Genomic DNA, 26768 nt, shown 5'->3' with positions numbered 1-26768 from the left:
GCTTCTTTACTGTCTCAACCTCATCTTTTTCAAGTATTTACAATATTGCCACTGCAATGAATAGTGGCAACAACCTTGTACGAACTGTTTGGAGCTTTTATTGCCCTTTAATGCACGTAAATCTCTTTACACTCTCTCTGTTTCAATTGTTATGAACTAAAAACAACATTTCTTTCACTTTCTCTCTATATTCATCCAAAAAACTCAAGCTTTTGATTCAAAATATGGGCTATGGTTGACAGAGCCATATTTCTTTCGTTTTTACTTACGGTTGCTTTCGTTTGAGGTTCTGGGTGGTTGGAGAAGACCTTGTGTGCAAACGAAGTCATCTCACCTAGTTTAAGGTACGAATTTGAATTTTTTTTCAAGATCTGTTCGCGTAGAAGACTTACTAGTAAGTCATCTGTATGTAGAAGACTTACTGATGAGTCTTCTGGTCAAACGGACGACTTAAATTAAGTCGTCCAGCTTTGTTTGTTAAAAAAAAACACTTCAGACGACTTATATATACGTCGTCTATGAGAAACGGGCTAGTTTTGCATTTGACCGAATCGTGTCAGATCTTTGACTATTTCTGGACGACTTATAATTCAGTCGTCTCTGGGAAAGTTAAAATTTCAATATTTTATGAAAACTTGACGACTTACGTGTAAGTCGTCCTAGGTTAGTTTTGTAATTGAAAAATAAAACTTCATAATTTAACTTTAACCAGACGACTTAATATAAAGTCGTCCAGCTAAACGACTTAATTTAAGGTCGTCCGGGATAAGCAAGGTTTGACCAGAAAATTGGGAAAAATTCTGGACGACTTTGCTTTCCCCGGACGACTTTAAATTAAGTCTTCTGGAGGGACGACTTTATATTAAGTCGTCTGGTTAAAGTTAAATTATGAAGTTTTATTTTTCAATTACAAAACTAACCTAGGACGACTTACACGTAAGTCGTCAAGTTTTCATAAAATATTGAAATTTTAACTTTCCCAGAGACGACTGAATTATAAGTCGTCCAGAAATAGTCAAAGATCTGACACGATTCGGTCAAATGCAAAACTAGCCCGTTTCTCGTAGACGACGTATATATAAGTCGTCTGGAGTGTTTTTTTTTAACAAACAAAGCTGGACGACTTAATTTAAGTCGTCCGTTTGACCAGAAGACTCATCAGTAAGTCTTCTACATACAGATGACTTACTAGTAAGTCTTCTACGCGAACAGATCTTGAAAAAAAATTCAAATTCGTACCTTAAACTAGGTGAGATGACTTCGTTTGCACACAGGGTCTTCTCCAACCACCCAGAACCTCAAACGAAAGCAACCGTAAGTCAAAACGAAAGAAATATGGCTCTGCAACCATAGCCCATATTTTGAATCAAAAGCTTGAGTTTTTTGGATGAATATAGAGAGAAAGTGAAAGAAATGTTGTTTTTAGTTCATAACAATTGAAACAGAGAGAGTGTAAAGAGATTTACGTGCATTAAAGGGCATTAAAAGCTCCAAACAGTTCGTACAAGGTTGTTGCCACTATTCATTGCAGTGGCAGTATTGTAAATACTTGAAGAAGATGAGGTTGAGACAGTAAAGAAGCCATTTTCGAAAAAAAAAAAAAAATGTTAATGGCATTTTCGTAGATAAAGTGCAGGTGTGGGGTTAAAATCTCAAAAAAAAAAGGAGTCAAAAGAAAAGGTTAGTTTTCTGTTTGACTCCAAGTTTTGAGTCACTTTTGCAAAAAGCCCTTATTATTTTAACATATAATTTAATAATTTCATTTATAAAATTACTTATAAAGGTAATAAATTAAGAAATAAATATAAAGTATTCATAAAAGCTACAATTTTTCTAAAATTTTATGTTTTATAAAAAAATAATTAATTTTAAAATGTATGGAACATATATTTTATTGCATGTTTGATACTACTGCAATGGAAGATGCGCGCCAGCTTGCAAAGGAGCTTAAGAAACTTGAGAGAGGATCAGGGGGAGGAAGCATTTGGGGAGTAGTGAGCAGAGTGTGGGTTGAGTTGATTTGCTATGCAGCAAATCACTGTGAGTCTAAACAACACGCCGCTCACCTTAGTAAAGATGGCGAGATTGTAAGCTTTGTTTGGCTCTTAATGGCTCATATGGGCTTGGTAAGCATCACCGAGCCTGACTATTTGCATTCGAAATTAAACATTTTTCCACTTTCAAACCACTGCTCAGTTTTAACTTTTTATTTTCAATCATTAATGAACAAAATGTTATCAATCAATCGTCAGTAAAAGAAGACCTTCTATGATTGTAGAAACAAACATTAATAAAAATAAGTAAAAATAAGTAACTTCAAATGATGTTTTGTTAAAAAATGTTAAATCGCAATAAGCAATGTAATCTTGGAAAAAAATGGGGCTTTTTATCATGGGCTTCCAACTTAAAACCAACTGACAATTAGTGGATTGACCATGACTCTTTATATATTACTTAATATCCGTTAGAATTTCCGATGTGGAATATATATCCCTAATACTTTTATTAGTTAGAAAATGGTCAACTAGGTCTGTAATCTACCTGGTGTGATCCAAATCAGTCATGGTATTGGTTGCGTTGCCAGAGCAATCACTTAGCTCTACCTTTCTCTTGCACCCTTTTCTTCTACCATTCACATCAACTAAATCAAAGTTAATAAACGGACACAAGCAAATCGGATTAGTATCATTGTAACTATAAAAAATAGTATTAGCTAATACTTATACACAGTAATTTGCATCTTGGTGAATAATAAAGACTTAGCTGAGCTCAATAAAAAGAGACTATTCTTTGTGTGACTCACTTGGAGACCTTTGCCTTCGTCTTCATTCAAGATTCGGTTACGGAAGTCGCTTAGAGAGATTCGGTTACCTTAACCGTCTTCATGTACTTATTCTTCAAGTTCTGGCCTCCATATGCACATTCCTTGCCTCTTTATCCTCCTCCACAATTCCTCTGCTTCATCAATCGTAGTGATTTCTTTAAGACTGTTTGTGCTTGGGATTCCCAAGAGACGCATACCCCGTTGGTGTTGCGCTTCTTTAAAATGCATCTTGAAGCCTCTTCTTCCTTTATACCTTCTGTTCCCACATATCTCACATTTAAACTCACGCTGAAGTTCACGGAGATTCTTGAGCCAATGCGGATGGTAGACTCTTAATTTGGCACAAGCGTTCTGATCCCTTTCACGTTCTTCTTCCATCTCTTTAAACGTCAAGCCTTGTTTCTTCTCAAAGCCTTCCTCTTCACTAAACGCAATAACTGGTACTTCCTTTGTCACAAGTGCTATATAGTCCTCACTAGCATCATCATCATCATCATCAACAAGATGCCCAGAAAGATGAAGCTTCCTATGATACTCACGTATCTCCTCCAAACGATCGTAAAACAAATCCGTTTCACCAAGCATTGCTATCTCAGTTTCCATCGTCCTATCTTTATCTTCATAGGTTTCAACAAGTTTCTTAGTTTTAAGCATGATAGACTGGACCATGTTACGTACACGATGTCCCTTGACCAATCTCTCCATACCGGACGCCGGTTCTGTCGTCTTTCGTAACTCTTCCACAATCAACCGCTCCAATCTTTCAATCTCCTCGTGTCTGGAGCGAGTTTGCTCGAGGACAGACGATGACATCATCTCTGTTTTCTACGCTTTTGGATTCACGATCTCTCTTCTCCTTAAATAGTCTTTTCGTTTAATTTGATCTTTCCTTTTCCTTCTATTAACTTTCCTAATTTAGTTATGGTCAGGTAATGATAATTTCGTTTTTTCGTCTCCTTGAATAGTTATAAAATACAAAGCTAATTTAATTATATAAATATTAAAAAATAGTAATATGAATATTTTTTAAAAAATAGTTTTAACTTAATTTTGCAAACACTTGAGTTTTGGTATTGAATCGGATAATCATTTGAAACAAATTTGGACCCATTTTAATCGGGGTTTGATGATCTTATTCAAATCCGGTTTTTAATACAGTTATGAGTTTGACCGGTCCAGTCCAATTTTTTTTTAAAAAAACACTAGTTTTGGTCAGTGATTAATTCTTATATTGCCTTATTTATGTGTTGGGACCCTATCTATGTCTTTGGTCAGCGAGCAATCTTATCTTGCCTTAAATGATGCGGGGGAAAACGAAATTATCCTTTTAATGGGCTTTAAAATGTAAATATTAAGCCCAATATTTATATAGGTGTAAATCTGAACCGTTGATTGAAACGACCACATCGAATCCTTACCGTTGCATCTTGTCGGTTTCTAACATTTATAAGGATATGGGGATCAAAGAGTATCATCGTCCGCGGTTCACTTGCTTCTTTTCGAAACCGTATTAGGGTTACGGCGATTTGGTACGCTCATCCTTCTCTGTTATCAATCATCTCCAGGTATTAAGATTCGTGTAATTGGTTTCGATTTATTATCGTATCTTTTGTCCTCTTAACTATTGGTCTCAATCGATTCCTCGATGTAAACTTGTGTTCTTACGAATTTCTTTTGTATATAGTATTTGATTAGAGATTTATATAGATTATGATTACGAATGATTTCAGATTGAGAATGCCTCGCTTTGATGATCGATATGGAAACACTCGCCTTTACGTTGGTCGCTTGTCATCTAGAACTCGTTCCAGAGACCTTGAGCGTCTTTTCAGCAGATACGGAAGGTAAATTTATCTGCTTTGATTTATTTATTTTAATTTTCGTGTCTGTGGGGGTTATATTGTTGTGAACTTTATTTTTTTCCGTTGGTATGAATCTGGAATGATTCTTCTTGGGAGATGTGTGCACAATGTTAACATTAGAATCCAATGGGCTTGTTGACATATAATGGATAGGTTTAGTGTTTTCTTTCCTTTCTCAGCTTGAATCATATTGTTCAAGGTTGCCTAACGTGGAGATGTTTGATGAGTGTGTGGACTTGGTGGATATTTTCGCCTGGTGTATAGAGGGTGCATCGGTGATTTGGTGTTTTGTTGATTTATTGCATGCTTTTAGTGGACTTGAGAATTTATCCCTTGATTGATGTTTTTTTGGTCTCTTGGTGTTTGAAATTTATCATCTTTTTCTTTGGTATTAATCCGGAATGATTCTTCTTAGGGGAGATGTGTGCACAATGTTAGCACTAGAATCCAATGGGCGAGTGTACATCTCCTGTCTAGTATTTATAGCTGTGCATATATGGATCTAGGTTTAGTGTTTTGTTTTTTCTTTCTTTCTCAAGTTGAATGATGTTGTTGAAGGTTTCTGGGTGTTTGCCTAACCTGGAGATGAGTGTACTGTGGACTTGGTGTAATTGGTGGATATTCTCTCTCTCCTGGTGTGGTGTATAGAGGGGTGCATTGGAGATTTTGTTGGTTGATTTATTGCATATTTTACTTGGCCACAAAATCTCAAAATGGTGTTTTGGTGTACGGAAGTTCCTTATATAATGATGGGGCCTTGATTTTCTGGTTCCGCAGAGTACGAGATGTTGATATGAAGCGCGATTACGCCTTTGTTGTAAGTTTAATTATAACACCTTTTTAACATTCGTCCCAGGGTTTGCGCTTTTGTATATTCTCTGGCCCTCACATTTTGAGAACAGGAATTTAGTGATCCTCGTGATGCTGATGATGCTAGACACTACCTTGATGGACGAGACTTCGATGGAAGTCGCATCACTGTGGAGGCTTCCAGAGGGGTTAGTTGTTTTCTGTCTCTATATCACAGGTCCATCCACTGGTTCGATGTAAATGACTAATGATGATGTCCTGCAAATAATTTATGTTAAGGCACCTCGTGGTTCTCGGGACTCTCGGGATAATGGTAGTAGAGGTCCACCTCCTGGTTCTGGGCGCTGTTTTAACTGCGGTGTCGATGGTCATTGGGCTCGGGACTGCACAGCTGGAGACTGGAAGAACAAATGTTACCGCTGTGGTGAAAGAGGACACATTGAGAGAAACTGCAAGAACAGTCCTAGTCCTAAGAAGGCCAGGTACTTGTCATTCTTTTAAAGTTATAAACCCTTGTTTTTGAACAGTTTCTTTATTAAGCTTCTTCTGATATCCTTTTGGTTTGTAACTATCCAGGGGTGGTGGAAGCTACTCCAGGTCACCAGTTAAATCACGCTCCCCTCGCCGCAGAAGAAGCCCTAGCCGTAGCCGTAGTTACAGCCGTGGTCGTAGCTACAGGTTAGTTTTAAATTCGAGCCTCAAAAGCATGCGCTAGATAATTATGTAGGTATTTTCTTATTAACTGATGCATCTTTGTTTGACCAGCCGATCACGGTCGCCAGTGAGAAGAGAGAGAAGCGTGGAGGATAGATCACTCAGTCCTAAGGCAATGGAGCGATCTGTATCTCCCAGAGGCAAAGACCAAAGCATGAGTCCAGAGCGAAGGGTCGTAGATGCAAGCCCAAAACGGGAAAAGCAAGAAGGATCAGACTATGAAGGTAGCCCAAAAGAGAATGGTAATGGGAAGAGCTCTGTGAGTCCCATTGTGGGAGGTGAAGAAAGTCCTGCTGGACTAGACAGGAGTCCCATTGATGATGAGCCTGAGCTTAACCGTTCTTCCCCTAAAGGCAGCGAGTCACCTTGATGTCTCATTGCCCCAACAGGTTAAAGCTCAATGCCATATATGTTCCTTCCTTGACTTACTTTCTTTGTTGGTGTGTCATCAGACAGCTTTCAAACTATGTTATCTTTCATACATTTGTTTTCAGCAACACATTTATTTGTCGTTGACTCCTGTAAGAATAAAGCTTTGAGTGTTTATGCTTCTTATTGTATTCTGTTTCTTTTTAATCAAAATTGGTAATGAAAAATATTTTTTATTTTTAAAAGTTATTGACTTAATTGGCAGCCTAATTCTTTAGCCTCTTTAATTGCCAAACAAACATTTACGACATAAAGAAAAGTAAACAGCATCGAGTTTGTGTGTTTGTAACTTTGTATATGTTAATTAATCACTGTGATTTCCTTTTTCTCCTCTCTACTTGAGACCAAAACAAAATGTACGTGAGATCAAGGAGCTGTGTATGTACACAGAGGTGACACTGAGTTGCAGTAACTCAGTTACTAGACCACACTGAGCTTTAGCTTCACAGGGTATTTTCAAGGCCAAGCTCGTCCTCAATTTCGTCACCATCTTCGAACAGCTTGAGAAACCGGGCCTGTTCTTGTTGCCGCTTCTTCTTTCGCCAATACTTGTAACCAACCACAAGACCCACCGTAACCACACCTAACACAAGTACCACAATCAGTACCACGATTGCAGGATGCATTCTGCGCCTTCCCTCTTCCTTATCAGAGCCATCTTCTTTCTTCGAACCTGCAAAAACAAAACGCGCATAATTCAAATGTATAGCAAGCGCAAACAGACAGACATGAGAGAGTTTTGTTGTAGTTGGATGAAATAGTGTTCATCATCCCACTGCTTGTGGTAACTCACCAGATCCGAGTTGTGAGCATCCATGGCAGAGAAAAGTAGCATTGAACTCCTTGTCCTTGACGTGTGTGTATCTACCCTCAGCAGTGAAATCAGAAGGACAAAGCTCCCATTCGTCAAACGTATCATATTTAAAGGTGTCGTCCTCGTAGATTCCACACCTCTTGCACTTTGTTCCGTTAAGTCCGGTTAGTGGCTGAAAACATATAAAAACAAAAAACAAAACACAACATATGTCTCAAATAAAGTGATGATACCCTCCAAAATAAGGCAACCTAGTCCATTTTAGTGGGTCTTTTGTAAAGGAGCAGTGCAGTATCTATCTACACCTCAGTCCTAAGGACATTAGACAATATCTAAGAACCAGGCAAGGAGAAAGGCAGCTCTTTTAACACTGGTTCAAGATCAAACAAACCCGTTACAGATATCAAAAGTTCTTGCTAGAGCTATGGTATTCAAGATATGATACGTTTCGAACCTGCCAAGATTCGTGGCCTTTGAAAGAGTAGGGGACATTGGTTATCTTCACATCAGGAAGCACCGTCTTGTTCTCTCCTTTGCATCGGAAATAGACTATAGGCTTGGTGGAGAACCACTCGTGCGTCGTGAAGATCTGAATCGTGTCTAGTGTAACTTCTTGTGCTCGTATTGTTCCTGTCAGATCATCACAGTACAATTCGAAACTCTTTATCATCCTCGAGAAAAACAGTGAGATACAAAAGATAAAAGGAAGGGGAGATCAGATTAAGATCTTACAAACGGTGAGAGTATTGTGTTTTTTTTTTTTTTTACCTGGGAACGATCCGAGGAAGATGAAACATAATACGAAACCTCGAAAGTCCCAAGAAGCCGATGGGATTCGGATTGACATCACGAATCGCACCGATCAAATGTTTAAAAAAGAGGAGGTGTGTTGTTAGGATTTCGATTTTGCTAGGAGAAGGCTTAGATGCAATCAACACGCATTGATCTCACGCGAGCTTTTTGGCTATGGCGTTGGAGAAAAGCGTATAGGAACAAGTTAGGAACAGACCGAGCCTCTTCCGTTGACCGGTTGGGTTTGCTTGTTTATAATTTTCTTAATGTTAAATGGAATTTCTATAATTAATTATTCGACCAACCATCTTATACATAATTTTAAATAATACAAAAAATTCAAAGTAGTAGAAATATTTTTATATATCTATCTATTTTTTTATTTTTTTAGATGATTACATAAAATAATTAAATAACATAAACTCATATATGTTTAATTGACTAAAATAGTTTATAATTAGTATTATTGAAGTGTTTTATTTATTTTTCAATCAAACAAAAAAAATATCGATAAAATTATATTTTACTTATATAATATTATTTTCCAAATACAATCACAATTTTGTTTACGGTTTATTTTTAAGAGATATTAAAAAACTAAAAATAAATTTTAAAAATAAACATCGTTTGATCAAATAGTTACAAAATAGTTTAATGAGGTAGATATATAATATTTTATCATTATTAAAGTTATTTACTTTTAGTATTAAATTTTCTTTTAAATTTCATGTTTTTATGTTTGTGGAACTTAATACAACCATAATCAAAATACCTAAACAAATCTGAATTCTGATTTTAAGATTATTTAAAATAAATTTCAGTTTCCATTCAATAAATCAAAGGTACAAAATTATTTAAAATTTATAAAATATTTAATTATTTTAAATATTGAAATGTGTTCATGACCTTCTAAAAATGTATCAGCTACTTATGCATGTAACTTCCTATTGAGCATTGCGTTATTTTCTAATATATTTTTTAAAACATCAACATATAATTTAATAAATATTATGAAAATATGTGCGTATTTAAACGATAAATAAAATTGATTTGATTTGACTTAATTATAATAAAAATAATTATACTTCATTTTGAATTTGAAAGAATATATGTAACTCAATATACTCACAACATGAGTGACTCGACTAATCCAACTTATATCTAAAATCATAGATTTAACTACGATAAAATATATAATTTAATAAAAATAATAATTTATTTTATAAATATAAATCATAGCACAACTCAAAACATATTAAAATATTAACCAATTGTTACAATTTAGTTCTTTTGTAAAATTTATATATATGCACGAGACTTCATAATATTATTTTTATATTAATTTATGTAATTTGGAATCAGACACTTTAGTTTATTTTTTTCATTTCATTCTAAGCACAATATATATTAAGTTATACATAATCTTCATAAAATACATTTACACATCTAAGACAACAACTACTTAAATGCAAATAAGAAATTAATCAAAATTTTAATATATTTACCCAAATGATAACTAAATCGACTGTAAAAACAACAAAATCGATTAGATATAACATATATAAAATCATATGTATAATTAAAGTAATATAATATTATTAATATAAATGATGCATACATATTATAAATTAATTTAAAATTAAAAATAAATAGCAATCAATTATTATAACATATTTACTTTAGAAATATTTATACCCGTGCATGAGCACGGAAAAATCACCTAGTGACTAACATTTAAGCAAAAGGTAGAATACCAGATTTATTGAACTAAATTTTATACAGATATACTAACCAAAATTTCCATAAATATTTCCTAACCAAATATAAATATTTCAGTGGTAAAATTTTTGATTTTCTTAGCATCTTTAAATATTCTTCATCTCTTAATTAGTTTACATCAATGTTTTAAAATTCAATTTAGATTGTTCCTAGTAGGGGTGGAAACTTCGGTTATTTTCTCGGTTCGGTTTGGTTAGTTCGGTTCTAGTATTTTTCCAACTGAAATAAACCATAGTTAGTTTGGTTTGGTTTAGTTTGGTTTGTGTTCAGTTCGGTTTATATTCGATTCGGTTTGTATTTGGTTTGGTTAGATATGTTTTTTGGATCAGTTTAATTAGGTCCTTCTTAGTTTAAATTTTTTTTAGAGAAATTATGTTTTAAAACATAAATTATGTAAACATAAACTATGTGAACTAAATTCAATATAAAACTAAAACAAAAACCTTTAAAAACTCACAAAAAAATATATAAGAATTAAAACAAATGAAACTTTACTAAAATAAAAAAAATTAACATCATTAGTAATATCTCTTATATCATCATTATTTTAAAACATGCAATGAATCATCAATGTCTTTTATATTATTATTTAAAAGCATGCAATGAATCATCTTCCATATGACGTTGTGAAGAAGAACTTTTGTTTTTAATAAAATTTTATTTAGGGTTTAGGTTTAGATTTAACATCCACGTTTACATATATAAGAATATAAAAATACAAACTTTTTTTATTTCTTTTAAATCAAATATTTTAATGATTACATATTCGGTTAGAAGAATATATGTTAATGAATGAAAATGAAAAATATGTGGTTTGGTATTAGAATTTCAGTATATTGGTATTATTAATATTTTTAATTTAAATAATTACAAAAACACATCGGTTTCTCGGTTCGGTTCGGGTTGGAAAAATCTTCAACCAAATGGTTTGAAATAGACTTTAGTTCGGTTTGAATCGGTTTCGGTTTGGTTGGTTCGGTTTGACTCGATTCGGTTCGGGTTTTTTGCCCACCCCTAGTTCCTAGACAGAAAATTGATCATAACCGAAATGATTTACAAAAAATTTAATTTATACAACTCAAGTCAAAACCTGTCTTAATAGCTTAAATTGGTCTAAGTTAGTTCACATTAATGTAAATTAATCTAATCCGGTTAAATCAAGTAACATAAGAATGAATTATAACTAATTTAGTTATATCGTCTTCACCATCAATTTGTTTATAACCAACTGATGATTTTATCTAATTTTGTTTCTTAATGTAAGCTCACAATTTCTTTTCTAATATATCCAACTTTTATTTTAATCAAAGTTATTTAGTAATTAAACCCATAAAAATTTTAAATTATGTAATATAAATAAAGATATATAATAAATAAAGCATATAAATTGATGATATAAATTAATGTCTTAGCCCTAAATAATCCGCTAAACACTAGTCGTATTTAAAATTTCTAGTTACCAACTAACGATTTTTTTAAACCTTGGTTTATTTTTTATTTTAATTTTATCTAATTCATTACTCATGAGATGAGTTTAGGGATCGGGTAAAAAGTCTGTTTTTAATCTTTTTAAAAAATTAGGTTAAAAACCCTTTCTATTTGGAAGAAAAAAAGAGGAATGGATTCCTCAACCGTTTATTTTCACAAGAAACAAACAAACTGTATACTAGGAAGGTGAAAATCGCCAAGATCATCATCTTCTTTGGAAATTGAGTTTGCCAACAAAGAATGCAAACATCAAAGCCAATGCAATAGGAAAAGCGATTTGAACAACCGCTGTAACTGCCAAACGGTCATGATGGAATCCAAAATAGTCTTCTAAGAATTTTGAAGCCGTCGTGGATTCTCCAAAGACAATGATCTCCTCGTGAATATTTTCATACTGAGACGAGAAAAACCCGTTGAGTGTCCATGACGTTGGTGTTATATAATATAACCAAATCCACCACCTTGGAACTTCCTGCAAAAGTTTCAAACACATTATTTAAAATTTCTCTCTTTTAAAATACTAAACATGTTTAAGATAGAGAATCATACCGTCTCAGGGATCAGAAACCCGGAAAAGAGGTTAAAATTAACATAGAAAATCGACTGAAGAATCGAGGCAACCATGAAGTTTGGTGTGATGGAGATGAGGAACATTGCGAGATAGTTGTAAGTGAGAAGTGAAGTGAACATAGAGTACAATGCCCAAAAGACTTTGTAGGTTGAAGCATAGAAACCGATCATAGGATATGTTATGATCACAAACTCGGCTGCTTGTATGAACAAGTAAGGTATCTCAGTCACGACTTGACCTAATGCATAAGCTGTCGCTGAGTACATCCCTGCAAATCTTTCACGGTACATAACATTTCGTTCTGTTTCTAAATTTCGAATAGCTGATGAACAGTTGTTAATCCCCAAGAAAAGCACAGCCCCGTAGATCGCTCCAACTACAGTGAACACACTCTGTTGAGTATCTCTACAACAAAACAAACCACATGAAATTTACATGACATATTAGTACATTTTAAACAAATTAAAGTACTATAAATAGATCTAGTTAATATAAACCAATTTGTTTTAGACTGGAAACTCATCTAACTAATAATATCTCATATTTACTTACATTTTCTGGCCTTGTTTCCAAAAGAGTGCGCCGAAGATCAAAGAAGAGATTAATGTGTGAATCAAACGCATCAGGTTATAAGAAGGGTTCCTCCAGTAAGACAAGTTCATCTTCCACCAAATGGATTTGAATTGTCCATACCAACTCTGTGCATAAGTTCTTTTAAACTGTAAATCACTTGACCCTGAATCTGGTTGGCTCAACTGTTTCACAAGCTCTGAGTTGCTCCTATAAACAATCACAAATGTTTTAGAACAATACGTTTTGGTCTAGAGCATAGATTTAAAGATTTACTCACTTGAAAAGAGCGGACTCATTGTAGATTTTAGCGAAATCGACACTAAGTTCAACTTCAGCAGATTGTGAACTAACATCAAGCATCCATGTTGCTGGATTGTGGTTGTCTCTTATTTTAGGAACTCCAGGAACATTCTGTTATTTTATAACCCAACAACATTTAAAAAACAAACTTTTAATCTGTATGGTAAGAACATCATACATTAAAAAACTATGAAACTTACCTCAAAATACTCGATAATGTGACATGAGTTTTGGCCTAGTGGTCCTGTGTAGATCATGCGACCACCTCTTTTAAGAAGGACTAACTGAAAATTCAAGTTAATGTTAAGACTTCGTTAGATAAGTTAAAAACATTTGGGGCAAATATGAAAGATATATAATTTTAAGAGAATGTTTTGCAATTTAATTACCTCGTCGAAAGCTTCGAAAATATCGATGCTAGGCTGATGAATAGTGCAGACGATGGTTCGTCCAGTGTCAGCTACGTTCTTCACAGCTCTCATAACAATGGCGGCTGCTCTTGCGTCGAGTCCCGTCGTAGGCTCGTCCATGAAGATGATCGACGGATTCGCCACCAACTCCACCGCGATCGTAAGCCGTTTCCTCTGCTCCGTCGATAATCCGCTCTCTCCGGCGACTCCCACCAAAGCATCCTTGATCTCGTCTAACTCGATCGTCTCCAGCACTTGCTTCACGAATTCCTGTAAAGATTGGTTTGAGATTGGTGTCGAATTGCTCTTTGATTTGTGTGTGGAAGAAGAGAAAGGGAGGTTACGGTTTTGGTTGCGGACTCGATCTCAGGAGCGAGACGGAGCCAAGCGGAGTAGATAACGGATTCTTCGACGGTGATGTTTGGTGAGTGAATATCTGTTTGCTCGCAGTAGCCTGAGACTCTAGCGAACGTTTCTTGGACTTTAGGGAAGCCGCTGATTCTGATGTCGCCTTCTATGTATCCGCTGGTCTTTCTTCCGGCTAGGACGTCGAGGAGTGTGGTCTTTCCGGCGCCGCTCACTCCCATCAACGCCGTTAGGATTCCCGGACGGAAAGCTCCGGTGATGTCTGTGAGAAGTTGCAGCTTCTTGTTAGCAAATCCTTGCTCTCTCATCTCCTGAGAATGATCATCATTAGAACATATCAAAGATAGAATCAAGAATCATTATGTGATTGGTTATGATGGTTTTACCACTGGAGTGTCAACGAAGTAGTTCAGTTCTTGAAATGTCACAGTGAGGGGCTTGAAAGGTAACACCATCTTGCCTGTGGTTAAGCCAAAGTATGAGTGAGAAGAGTATGTAGAACGAGAGAATTGAGAAGAAAGACGACAAGGTTTTCACCTTCTGTTTTTACAGGGGAATCTGTAGTCTTTTTCTTGATGGAAGAGTAGTCTGTTGTACCTTCTGTTCCTTGCAGCTCAGAGAGTTTTTCTTGTGAGATCATGGCTCGTGATGATGTCGGTGCTGTCGTTTTGGTGAATGAAGTTTATAAGGCTGTTGTGTTTCAAATAATATAACACTTGTGTAGTAGAAGATGAACTTACATTTCAAAAACGTCAGCGCCAGAGTGAAAATTGTGTTGAAGAGCACAGTGAAACCCACCAAGGCACAGAGTGATACCCAATACATATAACCATCGTAGTTCAGTCCACGGCTTTCGAGTATGCTTCTCCCCAAGGTAAGATTAGTACTTGGTTGTATCTACAAATGGGGATGTAACAAGAACAAGCTGATTAGTGTGAAGAGCTTATCTAGGATTTGTGTGATTAAGAGACACTTACCTGGCTCCACCTTGGAGCAAGAAACTCATTTACCGATAGCCCAATCTCACTGTAACTCAATGGATTTGCCCAGAAACCCCACTTGAGCCATGCCGGCATAGAAGCTGCAGCAAATACAAAACCTTAAGAGTCGTCCTTGTATGGTACAACGTTTGAGGCAAGGATTGGGGGCAAAGTCTTACGTGGTGGAATGACAAAACCGGCAAAGACAAATGTGATTAATATACCAAAACTGCCAGCTGTGACTGAGGCAACTACTGTCTGGAAGATTGCAGCTAGACACCGGAACATGGATATCGAAGTGAAGTGAACAAGAAATAGTAGAATGAACTGCTTGAAGAACCTGGAACATTAAACTTCATCATGTTACAGCTGTATGAACATTTTTCTAGGTTTTAAGTCCCAAGCAGCAGAGTAGAAGAAAGCTCACCTGGAGGCTTCAGGGGTGTACCCAATGACATAGTAAGTGAGTCCAGTCCAAACGAATGATTCAAGTAACGAGAGTGGGACCTTTAACACCGTTGCAGGGATTGCATAAGCCCATGCTGGATAGAAACACAACTGCTTCTGTTTGTAAAATACAGCTAAGCGTTGAGCCGTCATAGCCAACTCAGGGAATCCATCAACAAGAAGGATAATGACGGCGAAAAAGAGGGCACTCATGTAAGAGTTTCCATGAAGGATATCAATACCCATCCTTGTTCGGATAAACACAGTCATAGTAATGAATGCTGCCATCACAAGCTGCATACATAAAGCTAGAACGGTCAGGAATAGTATTAACATAGAAAGAAGATCAGAAGGAGAGAAATGAAAACTTCACTGTACCTGACCCGTCTTGAATATATAGACGAAATAGTTTCTCTTCATGAGAAGATACTCTCTTGATATGCAAGCTATAAACATCTCCCAGTTTGGTAGAGAGTACACGCTGAAGGAAAGAGCATCCTTATGGCTTTTTGATCTATCATATGGTTTAGACAGAGCTTCCTCAATCTTTTTCCCTATACTGAAGTCCTTGAATTTCTTCGACAACATGTCTACTGAGACAAAGCTATAAGGTAAATCCTCGTGACGCCAGTATTGAACTTGGTCTTTTCTTGATATAACCTTCGAAGCAGAACAAGAGAGGATCAACAACTCATGAAACAAAAGGTCACTTTAGGGAACGAAGCTCTGGCTATTACCTCCTGGAGATAGTCTGCAACACCTTTCCTTTCAGGGCATTGGAATCCACACTCCTCAAAGAAGTTCAGGACCTCACCACGTGGGCCATGATACACTATTTTCCCCTTGGCCATCAGCATAACGTCATCAAAGAGGTCAAAGGACTCTGGAGCAGGTTGAAGAAGCGAAACAACAACAGTAGCGTTTGATATGTGAGCCAGCTGCTGAAGAGATTTAACAATCTGAAAAGCCGTGGAACTGTCTAAGCCGTTTGTTATTTCATCCATAAACAGTGCCTTTGTTGGACCAACGATCATCTCGGCTGCAAAAAGTTAAAGGAGGTTCAGGTACATGAGCAAAAGTTGACAGTATTGCATGTTCCAAGCTATGAACAAACCTGTGGTAAGACGCTTCTTCTGGCCCCCTGATATGCCTCTCCTCATCACATCTCCAATCAAAGTTTCTGCACAAATGTCGAGTCCAAGAATCTGCAAATGCGACCGAAGACATAAGAACCAAACAAGAAGGGGCAGAGTTTCAGCCGAGCTACCAAAGAGACTATAATACCTTCAAGATGTAATCTGTTTGCAGACTTCTTTCAAGTCCTTCAACAGATATTGCCTACAGGAAACAAAAAGTTCTAATCAACCACAGAGCTTAAAGGTTAGGCTCAAGGGATAAGAGAGTGTTAGAGGAACGTACTTTCATGTAAGCATCCACTTCTGTGTCAGGAATGATTCCTGCTTCCTTTTCTCTTTTACTAACTTCCATCATAATTTCTGTTTCCGCAGGAAACGAAAGAATCATGATACATTTTTCTTAATGCACTCTGAGGAGACATTGATTGGTTGGTTTATGAATCCTACCTGTTCGGCTTCCAACACCCTGACAACGAGCTGAGAAGTCGACTGTCTCCCTCACTGTCATCTCAGCAATGTGCAGATCATATTGGCTTATGTACGCCGATGTTTTCTGAGGAACAAACTCGTCAAGTCTATGCCCATTGTAGGAGATTTCACCTGAACACTGTGGAAACAGAAAAGGTATACACTTCATAAATCTGCAGTAAATGAAATTGATCGAAATAAAAACACTAAAACTATCTGCTTTCATCATTTGAACCTTTAGATTATTTTCTAAGTTTCCTGATAAGGCCTTCAACAGAGTCGTTTTTCCACATCCAGGAGGACCAAGCAACAATGTTAACCTGCAAGAGCAAGAAGATTTATTAAACACACTTTGATGGCATAAAGGTTTGATCAGAACTTGCAAGAAGACGACTACTAACCTTCCCGGTTTTATAATGCCATTGACATCATTAAGAATGCTTATCTTGGCTTCTCGTGTTTTTGCACCAGTGAGCTTCACCAGTTCCTGGATAAAATCAATACAATAAAAATTTCAAACTCGGAGGCTTTAAAGCACTCACAGAATCAAGACAGCAACAGCTTTTTGAGTGTGCAGAAGTTGTTACTCACAGACAAAACACGCGTAGCAGTGTTCCACAGTGTTGGAAGTGCCTTCCCTTCAACAATCTCGCACTCTGCCTCCACTTTTAAACCCTCATACCTCACTTCTATGGTCGGTAACTCCATTCCAACTCTGCACAACCCAGTTTTAATCTCAAAGTCCAAGAATCCGAAAGAGTAAAGATTATTACTTACCTGTCTATTCTTCTCCTGATTTTCTTGAGCAACTTGAGATTATCATTCTCAATGTGTTTGATGAGTTTCTCAATCATCAGATGGCGTTCCATGGCTCCAAGCTTCGTGACATCAACGACTCTTTTTCCTTTCTCAGTCATGGACTCATCACCATCATCAAGGAGAGTCGATCTCATGCGTTTCACGGTTGGCAATCTCTCGATCTCAGCCCATTGCAGAGCATACTCTGCATTAGTATCATTGCCCTCACCATCATGATCAGGTTCATACCTCGAAGAGCCGCTTCTGAAACTCGAGGTGTGTCTATGGAACGATGATCTGATGCTTCTTCCAATCTCTGCAAGCTCCACTCTCAACGACTCAATCTCGTCTGCTCCAGCCATATTAGCCATGGCTGTGGCTTAATGAGTTTGAGCTCTCTGTTATCAGAAACTCAAAAGTCTAATTGATAGGTAAGCCTAACTGTTTTGACTTGCAGACATATATATAGTTATACATTGTTCAAACTGACACGCTTCAATGATGTAAGTGAATACATCAGCTTTTCTTCTTAGTTCTTGAAATTATCTGCGACTTCCAAGGTCAAAAGATATATTGATAATAAAAACACATGCTGTGATACTCAAAAAGTTATTGTGAACAGCTGTGTGATCATGGAGGGTTGAGTATCAATTTTATATTCCTTGATAATTCGAGAGATGGTTCTGGGCCATGTCTTCGTGCGTTTCTCGTTCTTCAAGTATATGTTATGATTAATGTGTATATAATTTAGATTCCCCTCTAAGAAAGTCTTATGTATATATACACATTTACTTGTTATTTTATGTAGAATGTAATACGTATGTTTTTATTGTGACATTTCCAACCAGCAGATGCAGCATGAAACCCGCTATTTTTTACTACAAGAATAATAAGAAACCACTTGGAAACTATTAATAAGATCAGTCACGTTCTGTACCGTTTGGATTCAAATTTGTGGTTGAAAACCAAGATTCTTGGAATTGATTTTGAAATTAAATCACAATCTTATCATGTCACTATAATTATATATTTTTTGAATCTTGGTTTTAGTAAACTATATATGTAAGCTCAAACTTTATATATACCTATCATGACAATCTTTGCTAGTGCATATGTACAGATCTTTGATGATTCCTTCAAATTACAATTAGTGTATTCTTTTTCTACAAACAATAAATTCCATAAACACTAGCTTCACTGAATAAAAAATATTTATCAGCAGCGAATGCAGTAAAAAAACATATGATATAATTGAATGCTCTAAGGTGAGCAAATGATTTCTCTATACACACACACACATATATATATGTGCATCTTGTTACAAATAAGAAGCAAAAGGGACAAGGAAGATGAAAGCAATGACATAACAAGATGTTGAAAGAAAAGTTGGCACCAAAATCAAATTAATAATCTATGAATAAGCATGACAACGCCCTCTTCAGCTAATCCTCCTTTTTGTTTATTGAACTCATTAATTCATTCTATTTTTTTTTTTTTTTTTGGTCTAAATGTCAAAATTCATTATATTTCTTTATGTATATATATTCAAATGTTTATCTTTCACCATTTACAATGGTATATAATAATTTTCTCTATATTTCATTTCAAAATAAAATAATTCTATTATAAAGTTGAATTTGCTCTAATAGTTTATTCTATAATAGAGTTATCTTATAATAGAGTGAAATATAAAGTAATATAAAGTAAAAAAACAAAATTACTTTATATTTCATTATATTATAAATTTACTCTATTATAGAGTGAATCATTAATGCAGATTCAATTTTTTTACAGAATTACTTTATTTTATAATGAAATATAGAAAAAATCAATGTGTATCATCGAAGATTTCCTAAAGATTAAACTTAAGGTTGGAGTAGATCATACGCATTTCATTAACTAGCAAAGATCGTGAGCATTATTATAATTATATTTCACATTGATCGAAGACGGATCACTATGATGGTTAACTTCTACAAAAGGCAAATTTGTTTGTAAGGTTTCATCAAGTCGTGGCGGACCGGGTTATAATGAGGGCTGGTCCTGAACAAGCTTAATGAAACGGTGGCTTTAGGTTTCCAGAATTTTTGAAAAAAATCTTATATATTAAAATAGAAGTCACAACCTTGATTCATGTGTGATTTTTTTAAAAATTGGACCTAATTGACCTATTCCTAGAAAATCATGTTACATTTAATATCTAATCTTATCATTTTAATTTTGGGCCTACAAAAAATGTTTATTGGGCTATTAATAATTGGATTTAAACAATAGATGATCTATTGGACTTATAGATAATATAAATTAAATAGATATCATTTAATGTTGTAATACTATACCTCTATATGCTAAATATTTAAATATTTGTCGATGTTAACTTTTAAAATTATAAAAAAAAAATTTAAATAAATCATATTATCTAACAATATTTTATTAATCTTTATATATATAGTTATGATTGTAATAATGAAATAATAACCGAAAATATATATATAGAAGAAGATACAAATACATGTGAAAGTTTGAAACAATCTATTCAATGAAAAAATATACAGTAAACTTATTATGTTTTAAAAATTTATAGACACATATATATTATAATAAATACCAATTTAGAATTGAAAACAAAATATTTATATAAAAATAAATGAAAACAAAAACCCGCGCGGTTGCGCGGATCGAAATCTAGTTTATATTAAAATAGGTTCTCAAAAAAATATTTTTAGGCCTAGATATTTATAAAAAAAAGTTTAGTTCAAATATTTAATAAATTGTCTAAGGTCCTTAAATTTCAGAGCCATCCCTGGTTGTAATTCAAACTTCATTTCCGTTTTGGATTGAAATTTATATAATATATCTTTAAAATAAAATTAAAAAGAAATCTTTAAAATATTTGTCTCAAAAACATCTTAGATGTTTTCGTTTTGTCTAGTTATTGTAAGAATACTGCATGAGATTTTATAATGAAAAATTTACTTCATATAGTGCAGAGGAAACAACGACAACTTCAAATCGTTTCCTTAATCCGTCTAATGACTACTTCAAATCGTTTCCTTTTATAACTAAGACATATACTCATATAGTGGTTGAGTCCCACGACTAGGTCGGGTGTCTACTGAAATGTAGCTTTCAGACAATTTCTTATTATTATCATTTAGATCGCCTTTTAACAACTGTCTACCATCTCTTAGAAAATAGAGTAGAAAATACTTGTGATGATAACTTTATAATATTTATACTTAGATTAAACCATAGATACTTGACCAAAAAAGAAGAAGATTAAGCCATAGATCACTTGCTTTATGTCGGGATCTCTAAGAGCATATTTATCTTAAACAAACAACGGCCAAAAACACTTTAAGCTCTTGTACAATGAATTTGTTTTTTTAATTTTTAGTGAGTTCTCTAAAAGATATTGTTATTTATCTAAATCATTAAAAATACTGTAGAAAAGTCATAGTTGTACCACTAATTAGAAACTTAATAAATTAACCTAAATTAACTCTTATATGATACTATCTTAACAAAACGTAATATAGATCTAAACTAAATTTCCCATAAAAGTTAAATATATTTATGTTATGCAATTATTGTCTATTGTTGTTAAATTACTAGGGCAAGCGCGGGGTTTGTGAATGTTGTATGTCACAGTAATACTGATTCCCAATATTCTCAATAGAAATGCTCGGGTTCGTGAATGTTGTATGTCACAGTAATACTGGTTCCCAATATTCTCAATAGAAATGCTCGGGTTCGTGAATGTTATATGTCACAGTAATACTGATTTCCAATATTCTCAATAGAAATGCTCTCATAACATGTATAGATACTGCTGAAGATCAAAACTCACTGGGAAAAGATATGTAGTAGATTAACTCTTATGAAAATTGTAATGTATATTTAGCTTTTTGTCATTTAGACTGATTTTTTCCTTATCAAAATAAAATTTAGGCATATTAGGGCTGTTTATATTGGAACTGCTTTTCTTTTCGTTGATGTTACAACATTTGTTTTTTATAGGGAAAATGACAATTTCATACCTAACATATAATAATATGTTCAATTCATACCCGACTTATACCACCATGAAAAAACATATCTGAACTTTCGAAAATTTCAAATAACATACCTCTTGTTTATTTTTTTGGCAAAATCATACACTAATCGACACATCAGCTGTCACATCATCTAATTTTGCCAACGGGAATGCCACGTGAACAATTTTTTTTTATAAAAAAAGTCATTTTATAAAAAATATTTTTTTAGAAAATGTAAAATTTTATAAATTTATATTATTTAGTTAAATTAACAAAAAATAATTAAATAATAAATGCTGTCAAAAAAAAAAAAATTAAATAATAAATCTTATACAAGCGTTATATTTGTAAATTTTCTGATCCTATCACAATACCGTCCTTATAAGAGCTACATATGTGTTGTAATGATTCAACTTGATTTTGATCCGCGCTTAGAAAGCGCGAGTTTATTTTTGGACTTAAATAAAAAAAATGAATGCTATATTCCCTCATTTTCAATTTAATTGTTGTTCTAAAATAAGATTTATGTTTCAAAATAAGTATCGTTTTAGAATTTCAATGCAAAATTTATTAACAAAATTTTTCTGTTTATTTTTCTATTGGTTGAAATATGTTTAGATGTATATGTAATTATGTTTTTATTTTGGAAATATACAAAATCATATGTTTTATTAATTTGTGTGCATAAACCTAGACAATTAAAATGAAACAGAATGAGCATAAGATAGTATATAAGTCTGGGAATACTTATTCGGAGTCGAGGAACCAAACCATACCAAACTGAAAAATGAAATAAAAAATGAACTGAATTTCATAAATAACCGAACAGATCCTATATCTATGAAACAAAACATTGAAATTGAACCGAGAAATGAATGAGTATCTGAAGTTTTAGAATACAAATTATTTACCAACAAATATATTATATTTAATTTATAAATAACCAAATATTTTTAAAATACTATTTATAAACAGAATTACCAAAAAATATTGTACGAATAATTTTTATTCAAAATATAAGCAATTTTTTCAGATCTGATCTGGGCCCGCGGTCAAACGAGTAAACCCAATGGCCGTATATAATTCGGATATGCTTATGTTCTTTATGTAGCATTCTATTAGATATTCTACCAACTGATATATATTCACAAAATTCAGATGTATGAATTTATTAATTAAAAATATGATAAAACCCAAAAAAAATTCCATTAACCCGTGAACCGACACCGGCTGACCTGGTCAAAACCCAGAAAAAAAAACTTAATATGTTCTTATAAATTGATTTAACCTCTCATATATTTTATAATAGTACATAAAACTAAATAAACTATTTGATTTGTAATATAAGGTAAATGCATTGTATTTATGTTATGTATTTTAATTTATAAGATTTTAGTGATTATCTAAAGTTACATTTATGTAAAATTAGTTATGATTTGGTTTTTCATAAAAAAATAGAACAATGTTATCACACATTTGAAAAAATATGTTATACCATAAAATAGATATGAGAATACAAAATTTATTATCGTGATCATGGTTCTCTTACAAAGTTATTCAACTTTTATACTTTGAATAAGAGTTTATGATATAACGATTGATAGAATATTACTCACGCATGATACAAATACACATGAGTTTTTTTTTTTGGCAGCATACACGTGTGTTTTTATTATATGGTATATAGCGGTATATATGAATTTATGTTTTCGATATTATAATGTGACATTGTCTGTAAATGGCGTAAGATAGAAGAATGTGTTAAGATATATTTAGTTTTGAAATTAAGTAAACAAAACTAAGCACAAATCATAACTGACCGATTTCAATTAATTTGCTTTGATATTATATATTGGATTTATTAAAATTAGGTGTATTAAAAGGCAAAAAATCAAAAGATAAATAAAATCATTTAATATGATATAGTTAGAGAAATATAAGGAAGAACAAAAAAAAGGTTAGTCTAATAAAGAGTCCAAACAACTTTCATAGGTATATTTTTTTAGGACTACTTTCCTTTTAATAGTATAGATGCAATGCTATTGGTTTTTCATAAGTATATATTTTTATGATTTTCTTAGAAATTTTAGATTTTACTTCGGGTTATCCGAACTGATCTGATATAACCCAGATCCGAATGATATATGTTACTTTATGGTTTCTAGGATGTGATAGAAAACTGATCCAACCCCGATGTATTATATTCGATCCCGATCCATACTTACAAAAATACCATTACGGGTCGTAAGATGTGTTACAAAATATAACCTAAATCCAAAAACCCGATCTGAACCTAACGGTACCCGAACATTATATTTAAAGAATTTATGATGTAAATTGATTATATAAGATTTACAAATATATCTCTCATGTAAGATTAAAATTTATTATTTAAATAATTTTTGTTAATTTTACTAAATATACAAATTTATAAAATTTACATTTTCAAAAAAAATATTTTTATAAAACGACTATTTTGGTTTTTTTTTTGAAAACAAAGTGTACACGTGGCATTTTCGTCAGTAAAATTAGATGGTTTAGCATCCACGTCAACAAAATTAGATAACGTGACAGCTGATGTGGCGATGTGGTGACCGCTGTATAATTTTGTCAAAAAGATAAACAACATGTATGTTGAAATTTTCAAAAGTTTATGTATGTTTTTGCACGGTAGTATAAACCGGGTATGAATTGAATATTGTGATACTTTGGATATGAAATGGTCGTTTCCCATTTTTTATAATAGGGAAAAAAGCGAATATGGAGCATGATTCTCCATTTTCCCTCATTTGTTATACGTCTTCATCTCACTGTTCTTCTTACTTAAAGCCCACATTAAGCCATCAAGCAAAATACATAACATAACTTTTTATATATATTCTCTTCTTTCTTATATTAATCTACCTTTTCTCCGTTTAACTACACCTCTTATATTCCAAGGTCTCTGCTTCTACTGCTTCTCTCTATTTTGTATAGCTACCTTGCTTTCCGGTTCTACAGTATCTCCTTGCTTGACAAGAAACTGCATAAAATGATAAAATCAATTAGGCATATAAACAGCCACAGGAGGAGAACCATAGGAACTAAAAACAACATAAATATTTTACCTCTTGGATCACACCATGGGCTAGCAATATCTATTGTCACCTAAAATACATAGAAGAATCAAACCCAAGTTATAAAAACTACACCAGAAACCTGAAAAACATTAAATATGTACAGGAACGAAACGGAAGAACATAAGAGAGGATAAAGCAAGTAATTGTTTTAACACCTTGTCAGTTTCAATTTGTGCAATAGCCTCATCAGCCTCTACTCTGTCACCAGGTTCTGCAAACACAATATCAGGAGCACCAACAATAAAATATTATTAGATACATACGCTACATGCACTGGAAAGAAACGACAAGATGATAAAGCTAAGAAAAATATATATAGAGCTGAAAATTGGGTTCCATCGTTTGCTAGGGTTACATCGTTGATTGATTCACCCATGTGAGGCACAACGGCTTCAACAACATCTCCTCTTATAACAAATACAAAAAGCCTATCAAAAAGTCTAGAAACACAAATTACGGTAACAATAGAATAAAGACCAAAACACAATTAAGTCGCACACTTCATAAAAGTATGAATCAGAAATGAAATGAATATTGTCGGTTAGCTGAGATGTATCATTTATCCAAATATGAATAGTGCAGTTATAAATGGTCACTTGGCTAAGCTACATGTGGGTCCCAGAGCATGTGAAACAAACATAAAAAACGAAAAACATAACAATATTAAGCTAGAGTGTAACCATACCACTATCAGGTGAAAAAAGCCTGACCCATCTTTGTAGTGTTGTGCCTTGGAAGTTGCTAAAAACAGTCCTGCACACATGGACATAAAAAATCCTATACAATCGTTTCTCAGAAACCTCAGATCATGCCAAAGCCATTTGTTGAGCCAAAATGACTTGCTCAGATTCGTTCACCGCGCAAAATCCAATAGAGAGAGAGATAGGAATCTAGCCAGAAGAGATAGAGAGAGAAAGTTTCACACCGAGTGAGAAAGCTAGGGTTTGCTGAATTGAATGACAACTGGGAAACGCATATGACTTTTCTGTAAGAGCTTTGGGAGACGTCTGTTTGATGGAGTCAAGAGTTAATGTTTGGGAGACGCTGTACCTTTTCATCTAGTAGCATAAAGGTGATACCAATGAACTCACCATTTTTCTTGATGCTATGTGAATCCAAAGGGGAGGAGCAGCCAACAATCATATGAGCAGAGCGGCCAAGACAGAGATCGCCGAAGGAGGAGTTGGGGAGGACTGGGACAGCGGCTTGGGCAGAGAGTAGGGAGCACTTCAGTCCCAGGAAGAATCTCGAAGGGAAGAACGTAATCCTAGGCGATGACAGGGCCAATTATTGCGAATCCCACCAAAGAATAAAACATAGATCCAATATTTGATGCTTACCGGGTCAAATACCACAAAGCCCAATAAAGAATAGAACATAGAGCAAATATTAAAGTCCACTCATTTAAAAAATATATAAATTCGGGCTCGCAATCTGCCCACCTCATTATATTATAGATTATGCCTTTTGTACAGAGGGGATGAATAAACCTTTTTAACCTGTGGTTATCTGTATTATTAAAACTTAAGTACACAATGAATTGTTTAGAAACATGGACAATAGTCTTAATAAAATTTGTTCGGAAATATAGATAGCAGTTTAAAAAAAAAATTTGTTTGAAAACATTAATAGTAATATAAAAAATATAATATTGTTTGGAAACATGGATAACAGTATATTAAAAAAAAAACTTATGTTAATAATAAAAATTGGAAGTCCATTATATTATGATAAACTATCTATTTGAGCAAACTTTAAAATATACGTAAATTGACTAATATAATTACCTACAAGCATTTTTTTGTGTAAAATAATCATAAAATAAAATTTAAACTTTATATACATATTTCAAATCAAAATAATAATTTAAAGTTGATTTATATCAAAAATTGATTTAAAATATACATATATTCAAAAATTTATTTTTACTAAAATATTTTCCAATAACCATTATTAAAATAATGTTTTCAATATATATAAGAAAAATACAATAAAAAGCCCAATTTCATATACCAACTTAAATTATGGTTTTTATATTTTACATTAAATTT

General features: G+C 33.7%; 4 protein-coding genes, 1 long non-coding RNA gene and 1 pseudogene across 11 annotated transcripts; 2 read left to right on the top strand and 4 right to left on the bottom strand.

The window, feature by feature from the left end:
• Positions 1-2890: 2890 nt before the first annotated feature.
• On the bottom strand, positions 2891-3640 carry LOC106297656 (annotated as a pseudogene).
• Positions 3641-4279: 639 nt separating this feature from the next.
• On the top strand, positions 4280-6767 carry LOC106300630 (serine/arginine-rich splicing factor RS2Z32). Of its 3 annotated transcripts, none has more exons than XM_013736815.1 (7): positions 4280-4389; positions 4555-4668; positions 5464-5503; positions 5589-5684; positions 5776-5978; positions 6073-6174; positions 6262-6767. In XM_013736815.1, the coding sequence occupies exons 2-7, from the start codon at positions 4562-4564 to the stop codon at positions 6578-6580; spliced, it is 867 nt and encodes a 288-aa protein (XP_013592269.1). In that variant the 5' UTR covers positions 4280-4389; positions 4555-4561; the 3' UTR covers positions 6581-6767. The 3 variants fall into 3 exon arrangements, with proteins under 3 accessions (XP_013592269.1, XP_013592270.1, XP_013592271.1); XM_013736816.1 differs by having other exon boundaries at positions 4286-4353; XM_013736817.1 differs by having other exon boundaries at positions 4310-4389; positions 5245-5503.
• LOC106300631 lies at positions 6640-8472 on the bottom strand. Its single transcript, XM_013736818.1, has 4 exons — positions 8222-8472; positions 7908-8083; positions 7433-7625; positions 6640-7312 (listed from the first exon to the last, which is right to left on the bottom strand). Exons 1-4 carry the CDS (start codon positions 8298-8300, stop codon positions 7083-7085), a joined length of 678 nt encoding a protein of 225 aa, XP_013592272.1. The 5' UTR covers positions 8301-8472; the 3' UTR covers positions 6640-7082.
• Positions 8473-11664: 3192 nt separating this feature from the next.
• Positions 11665-18255, bottom strand: LOC106300313 (ABC transporter G family member 37). 2 transcript variants are annotated; one of them, XM_013736427.1, is made up of 23 exons: positions 17541-18255; positions 17355-17478; positions 17165-17250; positions 16999-17083; positions 16743-16902; positions 16579-16655; positions 16444-16497; positions 16274-16364; positions 15897-16198; positions 15538-15819; positions 15140-15453; positions 14892-15052; positions 14710-14813; positions 14473-14629; positions 14270-14392; positions 14119-14192; positions 13711-14043; positions 13346-13636; positions 13157-13240; positions 12934-13067; positions 12636-12863; positions 12062-12488; positions 11665-11984 (listed from the first exon to the last, which is right to left on the bottom strand). In XM_013736427.1, exons 1-23 carry the CDS (start codon positions 17930-17932, stop codon positions 11718-11720), a joined length of 4350 nt encoding a protein of 1449 aa, XP_013591881.1. In that variant the 5' UTR covers positions 17933-18255; the 3' UTR covers positions 11665-11717. The 2 variants fall into 2 exon arrangements, with proteins under 2 accessions (XP_013591881.1, XP_013591880.1); XM_013736426.1 differs by having other exon boundaries at positions 16999-17250.
• On the top strand, positions 16364-17822 carry LOC106300315. The gene is made up of 5 exons (XR_001261999.1): positions 16364-16584; positions 16668-16919; positions 17061-17129; positions 17235-17522; positions 17621-17822. It is a non-coding gene; the product is annotated as an uncharacterized LOC106300315 (long non-coding RNA).
• Positions 18256-24347: 6092 nt separating the features above from the next.
• Positions 24348-26080, bottom strand: LOC106298927. Of its 4 annotated transcripts, none has more exons than XM_013735055.1 (6): positions 25809-26080; positions 25643-25724; positions 25403-25494; positions 24873-24928; positions 24706-24745; positions 24348-24620 (listed from the first exon to the last, which is right to left on the bottom strand). In XM_013735055.1, exons 1-6 carry the CDS (start codon positions 25858-25860, stop codon positions 24562-24564), a joined length of 381 nt encoding a protein of 126 aa, XP_013590509.1. In that variant the 5' UTR covers positions 25861-26080; the 3' UTR covers positions 24348-24561. The 4 variants fall into 4 exon arrangements, 3 of the variants coding, with proteins under 3 accessions (XP_013590509.1, XP_013590510.1, XP_013590511.1); XM_013735056.1 differs by having other exon boundaries at positions 25403-25470; XR_001261615.1 differs by lacking the exon at positions 25643-25724 and having other exon boundaries at positions 25403-25470.
• Positions 26081-26768: the final 688 nt, after the last annotated feature.

Source organism: Brassica oleracea, chromosome C6 (genome assembly GCF_000695525.1).
Source record: "Brassica oleracea var. oleracea cultivar TO1000 chromosome C6, BOL, whole genome shotgun sequence".
Lineage (NCBI taxonomy): Eukaryota > Viridiplantae > Streptophyta > Magnoliopsida > Brassicales > Brassicaceae > Brassica > Brassica oleracea.
The sequence above is the reverse complement of the archived record's forward strand: the minus strand, read 5'-3'. Positions and strand labels throughout refer to the sequence as shown.